Raw genomic sequence first — 23,907 nt, forward strand, 5'->3', positions numbered from 1 at the left:
TCCTCCAGGCTGATGCACTTTAAAATCCATGAACGCAGTGTACAGTATTTATGTAATATCACCCCTGCTATTTTCCTACCAAGGTGGTTGAGTGGTGAGGTAATAGGACACTTCTTGTATTTCATCGTCACTTGTTTCATTGCACTGGAATGTAAAAATCTTTAGTTTTCCGTTTCCAGGTTCTTAGCCTCAGCAGAGAACAAAAACAAGAACAAACATTCAGTTTTTTTATTACGCTTGTTTGTTCAAGCCTCACTCATGGCACTTAGATTTTCCTTAAAATCTTTTTTTTAAATATTGAATTTGTGGAAAACATTTTAATTTGAGCACATTTGGGAGTGAGTGTGCTGAGCCAACAGAAGCTGGAGTATGTAAAAACCTTTGGATAGTACTACAATAAAATTAATCATCATCAGTAGGCAAATTACAGGAGCTAAATCAGCCTGCAGGAGATTAATGACAGTGTTTGTGGCTATATGTCAAATTAGCTGAGTTGTTTTTGTCATCAGGAGATTAGCTGTGATACTGTCAGTCTGCCAACATTAATAAAAGACTGCGGATGATGATGACTGCCTCCATGCCTCAGTTTCTTTGTGCTTGTTTGGGTCTTCGTCTGTCACAGTAATTCATGAAGTACAAAAAAATTCACACTGAAAATCCCAGAGAAATAAATCACTCATTTAACTACGCTTTACAGTTTGGAGTCACCAGTTACATTACTGTCCAAATACACCACAACGCTTAGCCAATAGGAATGCAGAGTAAAGCTCAAAAATTTTGAAGCAGCACATTGAACTTTTTGACCCGCTGAAACTTTTGTTGCTCTTTATTTATCCGCATGACAAACTTTTAAAGAGGATTTTGAACTTGTTAAGAGTAAAACTTTGAGCAAAATCTCTTCTTGACCAGCACTCATCTCATGGCAACTGTTACATTATCACAAGAAGTGCACACACTATTCATTGTTGGTCATAGGATTGACAAATTTCAAGCCACATCATGCAATTCACATCAGTACCAAATGTTTATACTGTTGAATCAGAGAGAATAAAAAGTATGAAAAGAGACTGTGATCCTGTTAAAGACAGGGCGGAGCGATCAGAGGATGGAAGAAGCTCATGTTGGTGGAAGATCTCAGCATCTCTTTCACCACCCTCAGGTCCCGACTGGAACAGGCTCCAAAATGAAGCACAGAGAATCTGAGCAAATATGCATTAAGCTCCTCTACATCTGACACCCAACACCATTCTCCTCTCAACAATTTACATCGTAAAAGAGCCAACACTGCTGTAAGCGTGTCTACGCATGTTTTTAAAAAGGGCTGAATGAATGAAAAATGAACACAGAGTGCGTCTTCCTCATGCACACACAAACATACAAAGCACTGATGGACGCACAATAAAGATGAAGTGAGTCGAATGGATGCATATTCACATTCTTTAATCCAGGTTTCCTTTCTAAACAAGCTGCACGTGGAGGAAATGTGCCTGTGAAAGAATGTAATGATGGTATGATTACAGTACACACTGACAGATGCATATCAGATTTTGGTTGCAGTTTTTGTTTTGCTTTTTTTGCATTCACATGACCTACTTCAACCCACTAAGAAGTCTAGTCTTGAGTATGGCCAAGAGCACTGATCAATGATTTTTCAGGCTTGCAAATACAATTTTTTTTGCACAAAATGTACTGTAGGATGCGTCATAAAGGGGGCTGGAAAATACTTATATAATTCTAAAAAAACCCCCAAAACATTAATTTGAAAGATTTTTTTTAAAATAAATGAGGCTCCCGGTGAAGCTCTCCAGAAAGATTTAACAATATTACAGTTTCATATGCTAATATTGATGTTATTTTTTAATTTAGACCGGTGTATAATATGTATGCAGGCCTTCCCTCTGAGATTACAGTACTTAACTTTGAGACAAAAAGCATAAAAGCTGCATCTTAAAGCTGAAAATGTGATACATACAAAGTCCGAGCTGCAAGAAACAGACAAAAAAAACATTTCAGAAGTTACCCGAAAATAAACTCATCATACTGTATATCCTAAAGGCACCTTAGACAAAGATATATCCCTGTGCTTGAATGGGTAAAAAGGTTCGGGGGTTGAAAACTGCTGCATTGAAACTCTATATCGCCACAAGAAAGGCTACATAGTAGATAGATGGAGTTCATTGCATAAACTATTCTGTCACTGATTGTCTAAAAGCATGACTTAAAGACAGAATGCAGATCTGTAAAATTACAAGATGTGACTTTCATTTCAAATACTGCAACATATTTAAATGCTCTATGTCTTTCCACCTTTAAGAACTGTTCACACAACACTCCATCAGTTGCATCGTACTGCAACGCTGCATTTCTGCAACAGGGTATATTTCTAAGATAAAACATGCATGGGGGAAACTCTCTCCTGATCATGCAGATATTGTCTCTGGATTTACTCTCCACAGTGGGAAGATAAAGAGACAACACAAAAATATATAAAACAATAAAACAAACAAAGAGACAGGTTGAATCAAAAATCATGAATAAAAACAGTGTCCAACAACAAGCTCTGCCCTGCATCGGCAAAAAACAACCCCCCCGACATGCTGGTGGAGGAGGTTATCTTCCCCTCCTTCCATTGTATCCTCTCCCCATTTTAACTCATCCCAAACTACCAGCCCAGTCTGTAAAAGTAATCCTCCAATGCATCATCATCATCATCATCATCAAGTCTCCCTCTTCCTCCTCTCATCCCATTTTCTGTCTTCCTCCTCAGGCTGGACAGGCTTGCTCCCCCTGCAGGCGAGAGGTTGGAATGACGCTGTATTCCTAACCAGATAAGGGGGGAGATGGTGCCTCCGGTTCCACCGAGGGGGTTTAAATTGGAAAGTCACTGGGATTGATTAGGCAAGTAAGTGGAGCAGGCGCAGGGATCACACCCTGCTGGTCGGGTGGCAGCGGTAGGTGCAGTTGGAGAGGTGGTCAGCTCCCCCGTCGACGTTCTGGGAGCATCCACCCTCACAACAAGCCTCTGAGTGAGAAGAAGGGCATGATATCAGTACTGTACCAATACATTTGTCACACTGAAAACATCTGTAACCCACACAATTGTTCACTGCTGTATTCACAGTGTGTGTGAGACAAACAAAGAGGGACACTAGGAACTAAACCACAGCTTGTACCTGCGTCTTCCTCCAACAGATGAGTTCGGCACGGACTGGGCAGGGTGGGGTTGGGCCCCTCGCTACTGGTTCCCAGCTGGAGACGCCTCATGTGACGGACCACTGCTGTGGCATTAAACGCTTGCTGCAGAGGAAAAGACACAGATGTAATATAACCCAAAACCTGTAGAGTCTCATTCATCTGAATCTGAAAGTCGGCCAACTGGGACCCAGACAGCAGCCTACTGCTCCAAGATTTTTTCGTACAAAGCAATACTTCTCACAGCAGGGTACACAGCTGTGAGTTGTGAGCAGTTCATTTAAGGAGTGATTTGTGGCTTCTCAGATTATTTTATTTTAGTGGTTTTCTCAAGAGCTAAACTGTAGAGTATCTGGCTCGGAAAAGAGCAAAGATCAAAGAAAAGCTTTAAAAATCGGGAGTGGGGGATTCAAGTCACAAATGTGACAACTTGAGACTTGCTTGACCAACACTGATAAAGACCCGACTTTGATTTATTATTCATGACTTGAGTCTAGACTTAGACGTGAGACAGATGACTCAAAAGGACTATTTTAGATAGGACTATCTAGATACTGAGAAAGTACGTTTTGTTTTTGGTAAATTAATAGGCGACTTCTGGTGCAATGCATGCAAACCTGGCAACCTAGAGGGACGCAGCCGGCCAGCAATGGCCAACGCATGAGGCAGCTATCATAGAGGAGGCTAGCTCGGAAATAATGAAATTTGGATTCAAGGATTATGTTGTCGATGACAGTACTAAGAGAGAGCAAGGGTATACAAAGTCTGCAGCTACAAAAATTGGTGACACAACCACCACAACATCCAACTCCTCCATCACTAAAAACCCACAAAGAAAGGTACATGAGTAACTTGGGGACTTGCTTGAGTCTTGAAGGTTAAGACTTGCGACTTGCACATATGTGACTTACTCCTACCTCTGTTAAAAATACACTACTGAGTGGAGCATTTTTTCTTTTTCATATATTCCACAAATGCAACCATCTTGTGATCCCACAGATTCTTCTCAATCCCGACCCTCAGGTTGGAAACTACTGGCCCACAGATTTGTGACAGTCCCAAATCTTTAATGTTCCTGACAATTCAAACAAAACCCATTCCCAAAAGTTCAAATTAATAAAAGCTGTTCGGACCAAGATCAGACTTTTTATTGCAGCTAAACTCTTCTCTTTCCATGCACACTAAAAAGTGAAAAATCATATGGCATAAATCACGCATGTAAGAAATCAAAGCACATCCAAGATAAACTGAATGTCTGATTTACCTTCCACTTGCTCTTTGCAAAGTTCTTCTTGATCTGAGCACTGACAGACTCGTGGATATTCTTTTCCAGAGCAGTATCCCCAGCAATCCTGACAAACAGAGGGGTGAGGAAACATAGGAGTGTGTGTGCATGAGTGTATGTGCCATGGGTAGAGGTCACATGTACAGCCACAGTCATAATCAGAATTTCCTAAGCAGTAAGGGTTGCATAATACGCTCAACCTGGATTAGTTAAAACAAGTAAATCACTGAAGTTAGAGTATCATGGTTTAAACCAGATGACAGAGTGAGTGCATCATGATGGAGGAGTGTAGGACCAGTACCAGGGGTGCTGCAGAGCCTGATCACAAGTGTAACGTATGTTGGGGTCTTTCTCCATCAGGTGGACTATGAAGTCTTTAGCTATAACAAAAAAGAAGGGTTAAAAAAATTCAGAACTACAAACTTTACCAGTTGCACTGATGCAATAACATTTCAGTGCTGTAAACAAGAAAAAACTAATCTCAAGGTAATTCACATATGCCAGAAATTTGGCTGCTGCGTCAAGTGTAAAATTTGTTCTAAACTTTGGAGAGATCCTCGCCTAAAGCAGGGAACAGAGATCGAGTCCAAGAGCCAGGACTGGAGAAAAAATCAACATGGGATCATTGCCTTGGCTTGTGGGCTCACCACCTGGTAGGGTGAAAAGGAGGGACTGGATTTTCAATCTCAGAAAACTTGAGACATCACTCTCTCGAAACGCGAAGGAGGTTGACTGGCTCTGGAGACACATTCTTATATAAGAGGTGGTCTCTGTCTTGTACTCGGACTTGCTCGAGGTGAGAAGTGTCAGGTGGGTGAGAGGATACTAATAAGTCTGAGCTGCCTATGTCTTTATTTCTGCAGGATGAGAAGGTCTCTGTGTTGCAGAGAGGCTATATGCCGCTGTTGTTTGCACAACAATGAGCCAAACAGCTGCTCAGAGTATTCAGTCACCTTAAGGGAGAGAGTGCAGGAGAAGACTGTTTGAATTTTTTTAGATTGCTTTTAACTGTGAAAAATGTAATTGTATTCCAGTGTTTATCTGGGTGATTGTAATTTAGTTGCATATTTAAAAAAAGTTTGTTTACATGACTTTTTCATGACTGGAAGCTGCGTTAAACAATCCCAGGTTGCTGAGGTTTTCCAGAGCATGTGTTGGATGTGGAGTCGACTTTCCAACCCTCACATGTGATCACAAGCTTTGCGTTGTGACTAAAAGAGTGACATCACCGATATAGGCAACCGAAATGCAATTCATACTATAAAGTGAATGACCTCACTCTACGTGAGCTCAGTGAGGAAGGAGGATGATGGATTCTGGGCTACTATTCAAATAAATCCAGAGGAATTCAGATGCTTTTGGCACTGGGAAGATACAAGGCAGACCCAGGGCAGTGTCCGCACTGACCTGAGGTCAGAGAGGTTGTTGACAAAAGATGTTCTGGCTGCTCATTGTGTTTCCCTACTGACCTTTACTACATTATGCACCTCAAAAACATTAAAATTCTTAAGAACATTAAAGGACAGTTCACCCCCAAAATCAAACAAACACATTTTACTCATACCTGTGGTGCTATTAATTAACAGCCTGGATTGTTTTGGTGTTGGAGATGACTGCTTTCTCTCAAATGTTGTGGAACTAGATGGCACTCGGCCTGTGGTATTCAAAGCGCCAATCAGTCGTACAGATGTCTGTCATTTCTTGAATGTAATGGAACTAGGTAGCACTAGATGGCCAAAAAAATACATTGAAAAAACTCAACAGCAATGTCTCTCTCCGAAAAATCATGACCCAGTTTCTCAAGATAATCCACAGACCTTGTTGTGAGCAGTTTCATGTAGGACCCGTTTTCTTTCTACCGAACTACACCTGCCAACTGTATCACCATGGAGAAGAGAGTGTGCATCTACTGATGGACGAGAGGTACATGGTCATGACAGCGCAAAATGCAAACATTAATGGCGTCCTCCTTGGCTGAGCTGTGATGTTAGTTTGCTCAGTGGTGCTAGGTGAGCTCGCATTAGATGCACGGTTCCTTTTGGCAGTGATATGGTTGGTGTATGTAGTTCAGTAGAAAGAAAATAGTTCCTACATGAAACTGCTTACAGCAAGGTCTGTGGATTATCTTGAGTAACCGGGTCATGATTTCTGTAAAGAGACATTGCTGTTGAGTTTTTTTAAATGTATTTTTTTGGCCATCTAGTGCCATCGAGTTCCATTACATCGGAGAGAAGACAGACATCTCTACGGGCAATATCTCCAACACTCTGCAACTCACACCAAAACAATCTCGAATTATGAATACCACTAAAGGTAAGAGGAAAAATATAAAATATTTTCAATTTTGGGGTGAAGTGCCCCTATAATGCTCAGATCTACACATTGTAAAAGACATATACACATTTGTTCTGTCTCTGTGAGAAATCTACAACATGCCTTTATGAGAGGACTAGAGAAAAATAGCTTGATGCGCACTGTACCTGAATCAGAGATATCATCCCAGTAAGGAGAATCAAACTCGTATTCTGCCTTCAGGATCTGCTCAAACAGTTTGGCATCATTCTCATCGTAGAACGGAGGATAACCACACAACCTGAGACACACAGGAGAGCACAGACGTCAGGTTTCTCAACTAGGAGAATCCCAAGAGGTTAAAGTGACAATCACTGAAGTTATAAAAGCAGTCAGCAGGCAAAACGAGATGATTACAACTACATCAATGACTGGTTTGAAATAAGACTCAAATTACATGGTTGTTAAAGTACAGTTTCAAACCTTAAGTCAACATGATAAATGTTCTTATCCTGTGTTAGGCTAGGCTCGTGTCTTAGAAAGTGTACTCACAGAATATAGGCTATGACGCCAATAGACCAGCAGTCCACTGCTTTACTGTAGGGTTTCTGGGCCAACACTTCAGGGGCTGCAAGAACAAAAACAACGGAATGGAAATACATTAGCAAGACGAATGTTTAATGATTGTTCAGCACTATTAATGCCGTAAAAACCAAAGTAATTAATTTGGTAGTTGAGCATGTGGCATTCAGCAAAGATACTGTGGTTGCCAAAGCAATATACAAATTATGCTGACTTTTTTTTTTTTACTGAGTTAAAATGATTAATGATTTTGAATGTCTGTCTGAGCTTCCAAGTAGCTGTCAATGGTGTTTAATGAGAGATTTTGCAGATGGATTTGCTACTATTGCATCATTCTGTGTTCCCTGCCATGCAGCACTGATTAATTCAAAGCAGATTTTTAAATTTCAGACAGTCTCTGACTTCTTTACCAACATATCCAGGTGTTCCACACGCTGTCGACATCACACTGCCAGAGCCCTCAATTTTAGACAGACCAAAGTCACTGATCATGATCTTGGAGTCTTCATCCATGCTGTAGTACAGCAGGTTCTCTGGCTGAAATGAGGAGAAACCAGAAACGTTAATTAACACATATACACACATTTTTGGCTGGAGTGAAATAATGTCAGTGACACTTTCCAGTCATATCTCTGATATCTCTGGCCCACAGACTGACCTTGAGGTCACGGTGCACAATGCCCATGTCGTGGAGGTATTTGACAGCGTCCAGAATCTGCTGAATGAGCTTACTGGCGTCTTTCTCTGTGTAGAAGCCCTTCTCTATGATACGGTCGAAGAGTTCCCCGCCAGACACCCTGGATAAACAGGGAGAGATTTGTTCATTAAAGCAAAGTGAAGCTTGTGGAATATGTAGTATTGATATAATATACTTTATTTCAAACAAGTCAAACAAAACAAAAATAACAATAAATTAAAGGAACGATAACCTATAAAAGAAACTCAATGAATAGATACAGTAGTAGTACAGTATTGGGACAACAACCACCAAGGCATGGAGTGAACATATTACTTTGAAAATATCTGTAAACAAGACAAACTTAAGAGTTTGAGAGAGAAAGGACACGATGGAAATATAAAACCGGGACTTTGTTAAAGAAATCATCACTCATCAGAACAAGGAAAGTTAATTTCTTAAATAACTGCTATAAAACTCCTTTTAAAATGTACTTCAGTTATAGATCTCTAGTGAACAAATGCATGAAAGACAAAAGTATTTTATTTTGGAGTCAAAAAAAGTCCACTGTGGGGTGAATGAAAGCATCAACAGTGAGATAACGTCCGCTTGCTGTTATACGTAGAGGCCACTAGATGGAGACTTCACTCTGTCTACAGATAATCCCCAGCAGTTTGTTTGAGACGCCAGCATTAACACACACACACACACACGCGCGCGCACACACACACACACACACACACACACACACACACACACACAAATAAAGGAGGAAATAAATAAATAAAGAAGGTTGTTCAGGTCTTTCTCCTTTTTGACAATGAAATTAAATAAGTAGATCCATGACTGTAGCACCGGCTGTACTGTGGGAGCAATACGTTTTGTATTGTGAGGACACACAAATGCCATTCTGAGGAAACACAAATATATTGCCGGGGAACAGGGAAGTACTCAAGGAAAGAATAGTCCTTTCATTGATAAGCGCACACCCTCCCCCTCTGCTGCGCTCTTCTATGATTTGCCATTGAATGTGATTAATACATAAATGATTTACATCTTCTGGCACCTCAGTTAATAGCGCTTCTGATCCTCATCAGTCCTCTCTCTCTCTCTCTCTCTCTCTCTCTCTCTCTCTCTCTCTCTCTCTCTCTCTCTCTCTCTCTCTCTCTGACATTTCAGTGGCTGAGGTGGGTGGGAGGCTGACAGGCTGCAGGTGTGAGGGCGAACTCCCCACTGGTGTTCATGAGTAGGCATAGTACCGTTTTGTGTGTGTTGCAGAGTGCAATTAATGGCGTGTGACGTGCAGTGTGTGGGAGAGAGAGTATGGAACACATATCAAACCCACACACACGTGAATACTCACAGTTGCATGACAAGGTAGAGGTGTGATTTACTTTCAAAGATCTCTTCCAGAGAAACGATGTTGGCGTGTTTAATCCTGTGAAGACGGAGAGAAGAGGAATCAGACAAGAAATTCTTATAATATTATTAATTCTTCTGGTCCATTTTATTGAGCCATTAAGATGTCGTAGTTAAGGTTCAGTGTGTGTGTGTGTGTGTGTGTGTGTGTGTGTGTGTGTGTCCACCACAGAGTCATATGTACTTCTTCCTGACTGTAGAGGAGGCAACACTGTATGTTGGCATTCAGCTCCCTAATTGGCTGAACTCTGTGCTCTGCTGCCCCTTGAGACCCATGGGTGCAGTGACAGGGGTGTAAAGATGATCTCACTAGATTTATATTGGTATGGTAACAGTGTGTATCATGCCTGTGTTACACTTAGAGGCCACTTTATTAGGTACACCTGTACAATGTAATGCAATTCAGTACAACAGCTCTGCCATAAATTCTACCTTTACAAAACTAAGCATGACAGAATCATAAAAGTAAAAGGTGTACCTATTAAAGTGGCCAGTGAGTGAATGTCAAACCACTCTCTCATATACACACATTATCACATACTGCATGTTTCAGTATAATATGTATAACAAACTGATTCATGGGTTGCATAATTTGTTTTTAAATGTAATATTAAACAACATTTCAAATAATTGTCGTGTATTTATCATTAAATGTTCCTCACTTATTCAAAGGGACTGTGTTGCGTGATGTTGCGGCTCATTTGCATTTCTCCTGGAAGCATTTTCTGAGGTTTACTCTTCACAAGAAGACCTTGTTTATTGTAAACCACAGTGACGTAATTGTGTTCCTAAACCAGGGGACACAACAGTCCTGAGATATGTGAGGACAAGATGTCTGTTTACACCTGTCTCTTCCGTTTAAAAAATATGGGTATTTAATAAGTGTATCAATAGAAAACTGATACTTTAATATCTGTTGTTTTGTCATTCAGCTCAATGTTCAATTTGTCAAATAAAAGAATGTTGGAAATAATTTTCTTTCATTTTTTAAAGGTCCAGTGTGTGGGATTTAGGGGCATCTATTGGCAGAAATGGTGTGTAATATTCATAGCTATGTTTTAATTAGTATATAATCACCTGAAAATAAGAATCTTTGAGTTTTTTGACGTTTTTTTCAGAATGAGTTGTTTATATCTACATACGAAGAGAGTCCTCTTCCACGGTTGTCTCTACAGTAGCCCAGAATGGACAACACAAACACTGGCTCTAGACAGGGCCATTAACAGTTTTGTTTTGACCACCATAGTTCTTCCACACGCTTGGCACACTGGAAAAGGTTCAGTTTTACAACCTCACTGCTAACTTACACACTGGGCCTTTAATTCAAAAGCAATCTGGTGTATTTTGCCATTGAAGAAAGGCAGAACTGAGGAGTACATGTACACACGTACACATTTAAAAACATGTTTTTATTTCTAAAAGTAAGATACAGTATGGTTAAATGTACTGTTTTGTTATTGTACTATAACTCAAGAACCATATATGCAAATTTCAAATGATACCCAGCCTTAGATACACATGCACGTGTGTGTGTGTGTGTGTGTGTGTGTGTGTGTGTGTGTTATCATCCCATTCCAAAACAAAAGGAGGTTTTGTTTGCATTCAGTGTCTCTGACCACATTATGTGTAGCATGTTGAGCGCTTCTCCTTTCTCAAAAAGCATTTGCAAAGCAGATCTTTCAAATACATCTGAAACATTTTACCATATTTTTTGTGTGTGTGCAACCCATTCATTTGATTCACCTCAGTATTTCGTCTATGAATGACTATGAATGAGTGTTATTGAATTGACTTGAGGGTGGGAGGACAAAGCCAACACAAAGTGCCTGAGCTGCACCAGAGGTAAATGTGTGTGAGTCAGCGTGAGCTCATGCTGGATTACGCCAATGACTCTTATCCAGATTGTAACGATACATGGACACCTTCATTCAGCTGCTTAGCTTGGTGTGGAAGGAGAGATGGACCCGGCTGAGGATGAATGATGGATTAAACCTGCCGGGTGAGCAGGCACACGTAGAGCACATGTTGAGCATGTGAGCTCGAGCACACACTGTCACACGCAGGAAAGGGTCAAACACATGCAGTTAATGTGCACTGACTTGGATTCCTCTGCAGGTGTGTTTGAGCGTGTATATAGTGGACACCAATCATGGTGATTGTCAGTGAGCTGAGATGTCTATTGAGGGCTGGTGAGTCATCTGAACATAGATGTTTCCAGCTCTGCAGCCTGACATCTGGGTGAAACTGGAAGATCTACTTATTCTTTAATGAATATTCTGTTGAGTTTCTCAAATAATTACAAAGTTTATTAATTTATTTAAAGATATTTTAGGGATTACTCTGAATATTTAACAGCCTTGTGTCCACTGGCAGTGCATATATTCAGCTTTAAGTTTTTTGCAAATTGACTTTTGTATTTCATTTGTTTTCCTCACAGCTGTGACACCATTTTAATTTATTTATTTAGTGCTGAGTGAGCCGGCCATGAATGCATGAATGCTTCTCACAATATCTGCAGTCGGAGGAGGCGTATTTTTTTTCCCTTTAATTATCTGGATTAATTGAGATCAACCCACTTGACATTTCTAGCTACAGGTATGCTATACAGCCGTGGAAATAAGTCTTTTCAGAGTTCTTACAGAGCCTCCACACCAACTCCTCCGATTGGCACGGCTTCAGGTGACTTAGCACCGTGGGATTAGTCACTGTATTTGCACATGTCTATGCTTGAGTAAATATTTGGTCTGGATAAAATGGGACGAGGATGAACAGCCAGCTTACCAATATGATGATATCATATGGCTACATGAGGGGTATATGAAACTACCATTAGCAGGGGTGAGTTGACTGAGTGTATCCATGAGGATCCTCTGCCCCGACACAAACTGGGCCATTAGACACTAAATTGACAATAAATTAACTGATTGTCATATTCAGACCAAAACACTGTCACAAGTGCTTGACACACGTTGGAAAAATGAAATTAAACACCGATAAATTACAGCGGGAGACATAACAGAAGTCTTAAAAGAAAAACTGACAGGTCTGGTTCATCACAGGAAGGAGAAGGGGTGATAGCGTGGGATGTAAAACGTTCCGCCACCATTTCAGTCTCAGCATGTTTATGCTGGATAACATTTTTGTGTGCCAACTATCTCCTTTGGTCAAAAACAAGAGAGCAGGTTTACTTCACTGTTAATATTCAGTGTTGTGGGGAGGGATAAAAAGTATTCTGCAAGTTTCATTACATAGGATTAGAGTTACATAATCAATTTAGGGCTGTAAACACATGGGCTGATTTTTAATTGTTGTATTCAAACAACTAGCTGGACTGAATAATCCAAAGGGAGGAAATATGTTTTCAATCTGATGATTTCATGACCTTGTACACCAAAGGCAATGTTAATATATTACAGTGTTTTACTTACAATTACACCTTTTCAAAGCATTATAAAATATCTGGTTCTTAACTCATAAATGCTGCTGGAATAAGACCAATGGCAGCGGTGAGACCAAATCTAAACAAATTCAAAACAATGCTCTGAAAGACCGCAGAGCTAAGGGTGATGCTTCTCTATGAGCCATGCCTTCCACGTTACATGTAGTCATAATATTAAAATATATTAAAATAATATATAATATAAAAACATGAGTGCAGCTTTAAGGTGTTTTACCTTTTGATACCACTCAGTTAGACCCTGTCCCCGTGCTCTGTGTACTGAGGGGGAGTCGAGAATGACGTCTTAAAATGAGTAATGAAACCTTTCAGGTGTGATGTCTGCACAAACTTTAGACAAAGCCAGGATTTTCATGCCAAGTTTACCTCAGTTTACCCCATTTGTCAGAATCTGTAACTGCTAACAAACCCCCCGTCACTCTCATTCCACCAGCCTCACCTCAGGAGGGATCATAGCTGTATATTGGCTGGAGTTGTGTCTCTTGTAACCCAGGCAACAAGAGCTCTAAAAATAACTTTGGGACCCAATGTAGATCAGCCATTTTCACCATGGCTTGTAATTCCCTGCGTCTGAGGAGAAGTGTGTTTGAAGTGCTCAACAATTACAAGGAGAGTTACTGTCACTTGCCTTTGTCTTTATGTAACATAAAAGCAGTATCCCCTGCACAGGTAGAGAGGAAACGTGTGCATGAGCTCAGTAAAGAGGAATCATGTATGGTAGTTTCTGTAGGTGTGAATGCACCTGGGCTCATGACTCTGTATTACAAGCTAACATTTACATTGATGAGTCTAAAAGCATGAGTTAAGGTACTGTTAAATATTTAGGGCAGATCACAGGACACTTTGTACAGCACTGTGATCCTAGTTTACTGATGTATTGTCTTTATTGTAGTCTGTGCTTAGGTTAAAGGGTCCATTCTCCCAATTTACAAAAAAAATGCCAACTTCTTGTCACCCCAACAAAATGGAAGTTAATACTATTGTGTTTAGTGTAATGATTGTCACAGCATTGAAAATTTACATGTGAAGAACAACTGCAGTCTTTTTTCTCCAAAAGCTGCTGTTCGGGAAAACTCAGGTCAGGACATGATTCACAGGAAATATTTCCTCAGTAGAAACTAGTTCCAGTGAAATACCTCAGAGTGAGGTCTGTGGTTTTTCCAGATGAACCGAGATATCATTTCCTAAAATACAAGCTGCTGTGGAATTCCCTACCTTGATGGCTAGATATCAAGGGCGGAGCCAGATGCTGGAAACATTCAGGACTCAGCCCAAGTCTCTGGAGCACCGGGGGGCAGACTCTGCGGCAGCTATATGCAATGTTTTTTCAAGCCATTTGAGATACAGAATGCTAAAAAAACATCATTTGGGGAAAAACAGAATGGTTGCCAAAGAAAAAAAATCATCCTGTATAGAGCCCACATCCTGTTTTGTTTCTAATTGTTCTCCAGCTGTCTTCATCATTCAGAAACCATTACAAATGTTGAGGATGACTAATGTTCACTCCTGCCACATAAACAGAGGCGGAATGTGTCTGATGATAGTATTTTTAAGTTACATAACATAGATAGGTAGGAAAATGGGTGTAAACAGCATTACTAATCTTGAAACCTTATTTTGTCGTACTATGTTGTAGCAGAGTTCACAGACTGAATGTTTAGCTGACAAACGTGCTACATTTGAATCCATCCCATAGTAATCTGAGCCGCTTTAATTTCAAATGAAGATCCCCAACAATGCCAAGTAAATGTAGTCTTCAATATTCTGAACCGAACATTTACCCACTCATATTGGATTGCTTTAGGGAAGAGCACATCAGGGTGAACAGGAACGCAGAATGAAGGTTGTATGCCTCCACAAACCAGTCAGGTTGCAGTTAAAGTTTACATGGATGCTTCACACACACGTCGTCTCCCCCACAGCACAGAAGATCTGTACAATCAGCACACTTTCAAGGTGAAAACCCAAGATTAGAGTCACCAATTCAGTATCTGAACAAATGTCTCCCTGCTGTTCCTGATATGTGAGGTTGAAAGAAGTGTTTTTGCAAAACATTATGATGTCACAGTGAAGCTGACCTTTGACCTTTTGGATATAAAATGTCATCACTTAATCATTTTATCCTATTGTGACATTTGTGTGAAATGTTGTCACAATTAGGGTATAAATTCTTGAGTTATAGCCAAAAACCTGTTTTGTGAGGTCACAGTGACCTTGACCTTTGACCACTGAAAGCTAAGCTAAAAAGAGTCCAACTGGGCATTTGAAGAAGATCCCTCACAACGTTCTTGTGATATTGCACTCACAAGACTCAGACAGGAGTTATTTTTCAGTAATTAGAGTGGACTGGCCCTTTCTTTCTTCCTTTATTGAATATATACATCTAAATATATGGATCCAACTCTTACAGTGATCATGTGACAAGGTCAATGCGATGCTTACTACTACGTGCATCATATTACAACAGCACATATCATATACGAGACATATATGATATGAGGTAATGCGACACGGCGTACATGATGCACTAACGGAGATACAGTGATGAAAAATTTACCATGTGGAACCTTGTGGCTAGTATTTCAGATGCAGGCTAATGCTGCACATCGCTAAACATTGAACGGTTTGTGGTTACAATACAGACTGGCCTAGAAATGCAGGTTTATTTTATGTATCATTATGCATCATGTTATGTTGATTAATGAAGAAATTCAGGGTCTATTATTGCTAATGTCTGAAATCACAGACGTCCACTTACTTGTGCAGTACTGCGATCTCATTCTCGATGCTGTTTTCTTTGCCCTCCAAAGCCTTCTTGGGAATGCACTTGATAGCCACCAGTTTCTGGGTCCTCTTCTCCTCGGCCAGGACCACCTCAGAGAAAGCTCCCCTGAAACACAAACACAAAGGTCAGTCTGTCAGACCTCAGTCCATTTGTCTTCATGTGTTTAGGCAGAGCTCTTGACATGCATCAGTAGCATCGTGGGGAAAAGAAAGGAAGCTCCTGCTTTGATGTTTAATCGGCCAAACTTGTGCGATAACCCGGCGACTTACACCTAATAGCTGGTAGAAATTCTGGCATGCTGATGCCAGATTGGGTTTATTTTTAACTTCAGCCTCCTCCTGGAGTCTTTAGTGTTGCTGCTGAGTCAAGTTTTGGAGAGGGGACAACTTGGTGGGATGATTTGGAAGCATCAATATCAAACGCTGAGGTTCTGCTGACAAGTTTTGAGACTGACCCAAAACTGTTTTAAATTTAAAGTTTTACCCATCAGTCACTTGGATGGTCACTGTGTACATGATCAATCTGTGGAACGCACTGTAGAGTATGGCCTCTTTCTCTCTTTCTGCCTGTCTTTCTTTGTCTTCCTTCCCTCCTTTCTTTTTCTTCCTTTCTTTTTTCACTTTCATCTTTCTTTCTTTCTTTCTTTCTTTCAGCATGCTTTACTGATGGTAATTAATAATACTGCAACAGCATCACTTTGGTATGAAATATTTAATGGGTTGAAATATTTGGTGTGTGTGTGTGTGTGTGTGTGTGTGTGTGTTTAAACCAGTTTAGAAGTATATATGAATTCAGGAAGCTCCCCATAGCTTGGTTTAACAGTGGCCTATATGCCATTAACATAGCAGAGCAGCTAACTCATTATTCAATTTCAGCATATACCTGGACTAGCAGTAATATTATCACTTACCAGGTATTTTATTGCTTATATCTAAACACCAGGTACTGTATGTTCCATATGTGTACAGATAACATTGCACAACAGTCTACTGCGAGGCTGTGACATGCTGAAGCATACACTGGTACTACATCAGCCCTGGCTCCTTCTACAATAACAAACTACTACATGTCATTTTTTTCTCCCTGCCGACTAAAATCAATAATGAGGAACAAGTAAAGCAACAGAACCCAAACTAGCATTTTTTTTTTTTTAGCATTTTCCCACGACCCATTTAACTATAGAGGGAGACATTTCTTACAACCTCTGACGTTTTGGCCGAGATCCAGAGATTTTTTGACTCAGATCCAAAGCTGTGCAATAGCTATGGGGAAACCCGATCGCACAATTATATGTTTCCACTGAACATTCAACCAGTACTATTAGTAGTACAACTGCTATGACATATATGGTATAGGAAGGAAAGGGAACTGATGACACCAATACTGATTTTAGTTGAGCATAAGCAAAGTGTGAAAGTAATGCTGCTGCTGAAGATGGCGCAACATAAGAACCTGCGTAACTTCTGATTGTCTCATGTTTTGTGTTTTTGTGTGACAAACATATTTCTCCAAGCAGATGATTTAATAGTTAATAAGTTCTACAGTGGGAATCATCTCTTTTATTATATATATGAAGCTCCTTGAGGATTAGGCAACTTAGTGTCTACAGCAGTGATACTCATCTTACGGCCCGAGAGCAAGATAGGGTGCCTGTTGGCCTGCCAACCATTTCTAATTCACCATTGAAATAATTTGATCACACAGAAATTTTTCTTTGTAAGTTAAATGTAAACAGGGTGCCAGGGTGCATGAAAAAGCATCAAAATAGAGCTTGTTGATAAGAAAAATTGCCAGAAAAGGCAGGGCAGGACCCCCCAAAAGCCCCAACAGAGGCTAAATATTTATATATTAACTAATTAATCATTAATTCCTGTCATTTTGCAACTCTATTTTTATTCCATACATTTTGGGTCATAGATGTTCCAAAGGTATACTGGGAAAACAGAATGAAGGAACACTCAGGTGTATATACAGATACAGCATACAAACAAGTGTATATACAGTATATACAGTCTATGCTATATATAGACGTTCCAGTAATTAGCCACATTGCAAAACATCTGTGTATCCTACAAACAAGACCTTATGGTGCGTTCATGTCATATGGGATGGATCGCAGAGACGGGAGAGATCACACGTTTATCACGTTTCAGACTTGCAAGCGTTCTCTCACCAGACAACTCAAGACTGTTGTGTGATTGCAGAGTTGGCCACATCAAGGCCAAATCTTTTTGACTGTATTAATTCAGTTAAACCTTGTGGTATGAACGTGCTGCACTATATGAATACATCTATAAAACAACTGAGGTCCTGTTACATCTCTGGCTGTCACAAAATGTACCTAACTGCAGGAGGTAAATAGTTTTTATCTCTGTTCAGCTGCTCAAACAATAGCCAGCGTGTCGCACACAAACACAGACCACTGAAACGGGTTACCTCATCTCAAGAGGCAATACACCTGGATGATGGTGGCTGCATTTTCACAGGGAAGTTTGCAGATCATATCTTACCCACGCTTCCTCATGTTTTGCTACCAAGCAGTTATTCACGCCTCATCAACTCATGGTGAACAAATGCGTGTTTGTTTCGGAACAGGCTGTTATCTTATCAGTATACTAACAGTGCTGCAAATAAATGTCGGCAGTATCAGCATCTTCAAACCCTGTCTCCTAAATGTAGCAGGAAGGTTGAAGGGATGTTAAAACTCATTCAGATTTCCTGCATCACTGTTGGTGAGGTTGAGAACTGTTCACATTTGAACTGGTACTGATTCCTATACCTAAATTGGTACCAGTATCCAAACAATACTTTTTTGTTAGTACTTAACTTTTTCTTAAATAACAAAAATTACATTTTTGAACAAGCTGCAGGGGTGACATATAGACTAAAAGCAATTCTGCTCCTCTGCTCTTTCCTAATCACACGGAGCTAAACTTCTGTCTCTGTCTGTCGGCTTGTGTCTGTGTGTGTCTGCTGGTCTGGCAGTGATTCTACGATATTATTAAAATAATATAGAAAGTAAAGAGATAGACCAGATGAAACTATAGCGGCAGATCGGCGCTGCAGTGATAGTTTCAGCTCACTAAGAAGCAGACAGACAATCTGCAGTTACATGGCCAGCTTCCAGGCTTCAGGGTGCCTCGTAGCACTTCCACCTCTAGTCTTTAACTGGCGTTTTCACCCAGATGTGCGCTCAGGTACCAACATTTGGCACTAATTGATTTAATAGTGCCAACATAATTTGGTCAGTACCCTTAAAAGTACCGAGGTCAGTACCCAATCCTACTGTTGAGAATCAAACATTGACCACCAGCGGCTGATACAATTTGCAAACTGCTAAATGTAAAAACATCTCCTGAAGTTACGTTATTAGTCATTAAAACAAAACTGTGTGTGGGTGTGAGTGTGGGTGTCGGTATGGGCAAGGGTGTCAGCTGTCTTACAGTATCTCTTTGGCCACACATAGCCTGTAAGTGTGGGGAGAGGAACCACAATCATCCAGTCACTAGGTCTGTAGATACTTTATCAGCTTACAAACAAGGAAGGACTGCATGCTTCCATGCCACTGTGACCAGAAAAGAAAGTGCATGACCCACAAACCACAACCACTCAGAGCAACATCCTCTTCAGAGTAAAGCAACTGTCCAGAAAAATCATGCTAACAAGTACATTGTCAAAATCAATGACAAAGTAGAACCTCTTCTTGGTCCAAACACCGGAGAGGACTTAAAGATTTTATTTTTCCCATAACTCAGTTTGACTGTGTGTTTGACTGCTTGGACACAAACTATATTTGTTCTCCCACTGTGTCACTCAGCTCTGAACAGGAAAATGGTCTCTTCTCCTCAGGCAGATCCTCTGGGTGCTTAATCAGGAAAATAAGTGTGTACTTCCTGAAAGTGCACCAAGCGCAGCATGTACTCTCTGACCTGAAAATGTTTATCATGTTGCCGCTGTTATTACAAGAGTTTCCTGACCAAACAACTAAGGTGGGTTTGCTGATTCCATTTTTAAAGTGCTTACATCTATACTTGAATTTTGTACATTTTTGCAGCATTAAATCACTGTAGGATTCTCAAAGTTTTCTGGTACTGCAGAACGGTGTATTTCATGCAGAAGCGCAGCCTTTTGAACAGCCAAGAAACACCAATATATGTAAGTTGCAAATGTCCTGTGATCCCTGCCGCATATCAAGGAATACCACAAAGGGTCTGAAACCCAAGACTGAGAAGATATCATAGGAAAGAATGTAAAAATAATTATGGATATGAAGCAAGGTGCACTAGTTAAACAAGCAGTATCACAGCTAATATGTATCGAACTCATTAAACAGGTACATTTAATCTCTGGTTCCAAAACATACTTTGATCTACATACAACTTCTCTGGTGTTATTAACCTCAAAAGCTCAAAGCTAACAGAACACTGAAGCCATTTCCTGATCAAAGTAACAATTATCCTAGGATTGAGGCCTTGTGGTCACATCTCAACAAGAAAGTAAAACTGTCACAGAAAGGCCATTAGCTCTGGCAGGAATCCAGCTGTGTGGAGGAGGCTGTCAGTGCTGCAAATTCCTCTGTAGCATCTGGAGGATTTACTTGACATTCTCCATGCTCCCACCGAGGGGCTCTGGGGAAGTGTCAAACAGTGGTTCACACAAACATTGGGAAAATCTGAGAACACTAATGTATCTTTTGACTATGGATAGTCCCATTGCCTAGTTGATTGCGGGCAAACCCCCTTCCAGCAGAACATAGTTGTCTTGTGAAGTAATCACACACTGCATCATGTTTTCCCTTTTAAGTTATTCCCCAAATTACGTGAAACAACAAACATAGTTCAGCTGGACTGCAGAGAAGCCTGTTTTTCAGAAACAAGAGTCTTTCACCTCTGACTTCTTGTCATCAAATGGCACTGGGCACTGTTTACATGTAGTCCCAGAGAAGACTTCCTTCTTTCTGAATGTCAGTGAACTGCACGGTAACATTGTCATTGTGGTGGGCAATGATCTCTAACATGTCATTTAAAACAGGTGAATTCTGCATGTTGTGAACTATGCAGCACATTCCATGAAACAAGACCTTTTTGCACATGGTGATGTTTATTCTGAGCATGACAGCAATATTTATATTAAGCTACTGGCTGGCAGTGGTCTGCTCAGTTCTACTGCCAGTGCCACTTGCTTACAATAACAACTCACTGTTGTGTCATCCAGGTAAAAAATGCTGAGATTAGAAAGATTTTCATTTGCACTGATGAAGAAGATGGAGATGAGCAGGCGGAGAATAAAATCATGCGCAGTTTTTATGTTTGATAGAAACGCTTAGGTGTTGCAACAACGACATTGTTGAAAGGTTTACGTAGGGAAAAAATACTGGTTTTGCTGGTCTGGTCCGGTGTATGAGATTAAACTGGTTGGATTTTATGCGAACTGGCTGAACCAGAATTTGTCATTTTGATACGTTTTGGCAAATTAAAAAGTAGCCTAAATCTAAATCCAACTCATATAACATTAGTAACAAATAACACGGTTTTTTGGCGTAACAAGAGGAGACATGGCAAAATTTGTTTTTCAAGAAAACTAAAACTGCCCCAATATCAAAATATAATTAGATCTGAAGCCGACAAAATAGTTGTCCCAGCTGGCTGCAAGCACCGTTTTGAGCTGCACTTTGCACGCCATGTTTTGATTTATTCCTGTCACTTGCTTTAAGCGTTGCAATGGATGAAGAACAGTCGATTCACAAAGCTGAAATGAGGAATTATCTACATGATACCTGCTTCTTTCACCACAAAACCTAAATAGGGGAGCAACTGACTGGAGAAAGATTGCTGAAGAGCCAAAAGTTTCTGCTAACGTAAATGACCATGCTAATAACAAGCGAGGCTAATTGCTGTTGGCTACAATGTAAAGTTAAGGTCAAAATATAAAATGTGTGTTTTCTGCTTTAAGAAAAAAACAAGATAGCAAGAACTCACCCATCTTTTAACCAGTTCCAATCTGACCTGTAGCACACAGCTGATATTTACATGGTATGTTTACATGATGTAATGGAAGTGCATATTTAATGTATTCAATGTGGACACAGAGCTCTGATGTTATGCACTGCGCAATAGTCAGATGCTAGTTTTCCGTGGGAACATGGTGTCACTATGCTCTGCTCAGGAGCGGCTGCTGACTCAAGTGGGACACCTGGTAAAATTTGGTATACTGGTCCTATCCTGAGTTTGGCTTAATACCAAAGAATTTTGAAAATTTTCACAGTGGTCCAACCCTAATGTCAAACACTGTACTGTCTCTCTATTTCATTACTTTCAAAAGTACTAAAAAGCAGACAACTAGAATGTAATTTGAGTGCTGCATAGGCTATATCACTGTTGACTGCTATAGTTTTAGTAAGGAGTTAGTATGTCATAAAAAAGTCATAAAAAGTAAGTAAAGTGTGTGCATCTTTCCTGTGCTATCCTCAATCATATGCTGGCCCCCCAAAATGACATTCAGTCAACAAAACCTTCAGAATCCCTGATTTAAGATATAGTTTCAAAGTGCTCTATACTGTCAGTTTAGCTGTTAAGTTTCTAAAAATATCTCCTGAGGGGAACTGCCCCGACACCTGAGTGGAAGGTTGGGATTGCAGACGGTGCTGATTGAACAGGGTTCCCACACATTTTCACTGACATAATTTCAAAACTTTTTTTGCCACACTTCTCTTTCCCAGCATTTTTTAAACATGTCAGATTCAAACTCTATTCAAACGTAATTTTAGCAAGCTGGTAAACATGAAGTGAGAGACGTAACATGGGGAGAAGACGAAAAGATGTACGTGATGGTAACCAAAACGGGGAACTGCCCATTGGTCCGACATCCCATTGTTCCGACCATATTAAACCCATTGTTCCGAAGTCCGTTCCGAAATCATCATGATGCCCTGTGGTTAAGGTCTGGTTAGGTTTAGGCACAAAAACCACTTGGTTAGGGTTAGGGTTAGGAAAAGATCATGGTGTGGGTTAAAATGAAAAAGAAAGTAGCAAACATAAGCTGTGAGCCTGCTTCGCCGCAAGCCTTTTCCAGCTGACCCAGAGCCGGTCGCGGCGCACAATAAAGGTAAAAATACGCCCGCCGGGAGCCGTTCAGCACCGTGGACCGTCAGACTAATGGGATGTCGGACCAATGGGCTGTTGGACCAATGACATGGACCCACCAAAACGTTGTCACACATCGATGCATATTAGAGCTATGTTATGTCGACATCTTCAGGAGATAAATTTGCTGTTAGGTTACATTACGTGGAAGGTTATGACAAAATTCCATGACTATTCCAAAACTTTCTATGATTTTCACTAATTCCATGACTTTTCCAGACCTGTGAAGTGTGATTCAATGACTTTTCCAGGTTTTCCATGACCATGGGAACCCTGCCAATGTTAAGTAGCTGATTATGACCCCATACATTTGGAAAGCAACAATATTTCTACTATAGGGACAGAATGGTAGAAGATGCCTGTGTCCAGCTGTGGCACAGACATCACACAAACCTTACTTGATGAGGGCAAAGAAATACAATCTAATGGAAAAAAAAAAAAAAAAAAACCATACAAAAGTCAGTTTTTACCCTGCCACAATGCAGGCCCAAACAATATGGAGAGCATTTCTGTGATGAATATTTGATGGGTGTTGAGTACTGTGCTGAGTTTGCTGAGAGCCTACTCTAAGCAAAGGTTTTGGCTGGATTATAAGGTAAACAACTGTGTTTGCTGTTCCTGTTCCCAACAGGACATTCCTATCACCACGATGGGACCTGTGTCCAGGAAGAGGATACACACACACACACACACACACACACACACACACACACAGTTCCACTTCAAAGCTATTAGCTGTTAAACCTTCAATAAAGACACGCTTACTGCCACTATCCAAACAGTAGGGCGTGTTCTCAGGAGCTCACTGCGCAAATATGTTATACAATAGCTTAAATATAGGCAGGCAGCAACAAAATGTAAATGTCTATAGCCCCAAACAGAATAAATATTTACATGACAATCAATAACATATATCCTAGTGATGGACACTGAGCTATTGTGCACAAATTCCGTTTCCAAACACTTTGTATCCTGCACAAACAGTGGACAAGAGGCAGCCTTTTGGTTTTCACTGCTCAGTAAGTTCAAATATTAGCATAGTTCATTCACTCATCTCTTTATTACTCTTCTCTGTCT

The 23,907-nt window shown here is 40.4% G+C and overlaps 1 protein-coding gene across 2 annotated transcripts in view; it reads right to left on the reverse strand.

Annotated features, from left to right (window-relative positions):
* Positions 1–2,097: 2,097 nt before the first annotated feature.
* camk1b (calcium/calmodulin-dependent protein kinase Ib) overlaps positions 2,098–23,907 on the reverse strand; it is a 46,842-nt gene continuing 25,032 nt past the window's right edge. Inside the window, exons 3-12 of one of the 2 annotated variants that reach the window (XM_033627115.2) lie at positions 15,662–15,793; positions 9,391–9,465; positions 8,010–8,148; positions 7,762–7,888; positions 7,322–7,397; positions 6,958–7,070; positions 4,779–4,857; positions 4,457–4,544; positions 3,174–3,297; positions 2,098–3,022 (exon numbers count right to left, since the gene is read on the reverse strand). In XM_033627115.2, coding sequence (XP_033483006.1) covers positions 2,925–3,022; positions 3,174–3,297; positions 4,457–4,544; positions 4,779–4,857; positions 6,958–7,070; positions 7,322–7,397; positions 7,762–7,888; positions 8,010–8,148; positions 9,391–9,465; positions 15,662–15,793 — 1,051 coding nt within the window. In that variant the 3' untranslated portion in view covers positions 2,098–2,924. The remainder of the gene's footprint in view (positions 3,023–3,173; positions 3,298–4,456; positions 4,545–4,778; positions 4,858–6,957; positions 7,071–7,321; positions 7,398–7,761; positions 7,889–8,009; positions 8,149–9,390; positions 9,466–15,661; positions 15,794–23,907) is intronic. The other variant, XM_033627114.2, reaches the window with a different exon arrangement.

This window comes from Epinephelus lanceolatus, chromosome 1, assembly GCF_041903045.1.
Source record: "Epinephelus lanceolatus isolate andai-2023 chromosome 1, ASM4190304v1, whole genome shotgun sequence".
Lineage (NCBI taxonomy): Eukaryota > Metazoa > Chordata > Actinopteri > Perciformes > Serranidae > Epinephelus > Epinephelus lanceolatus.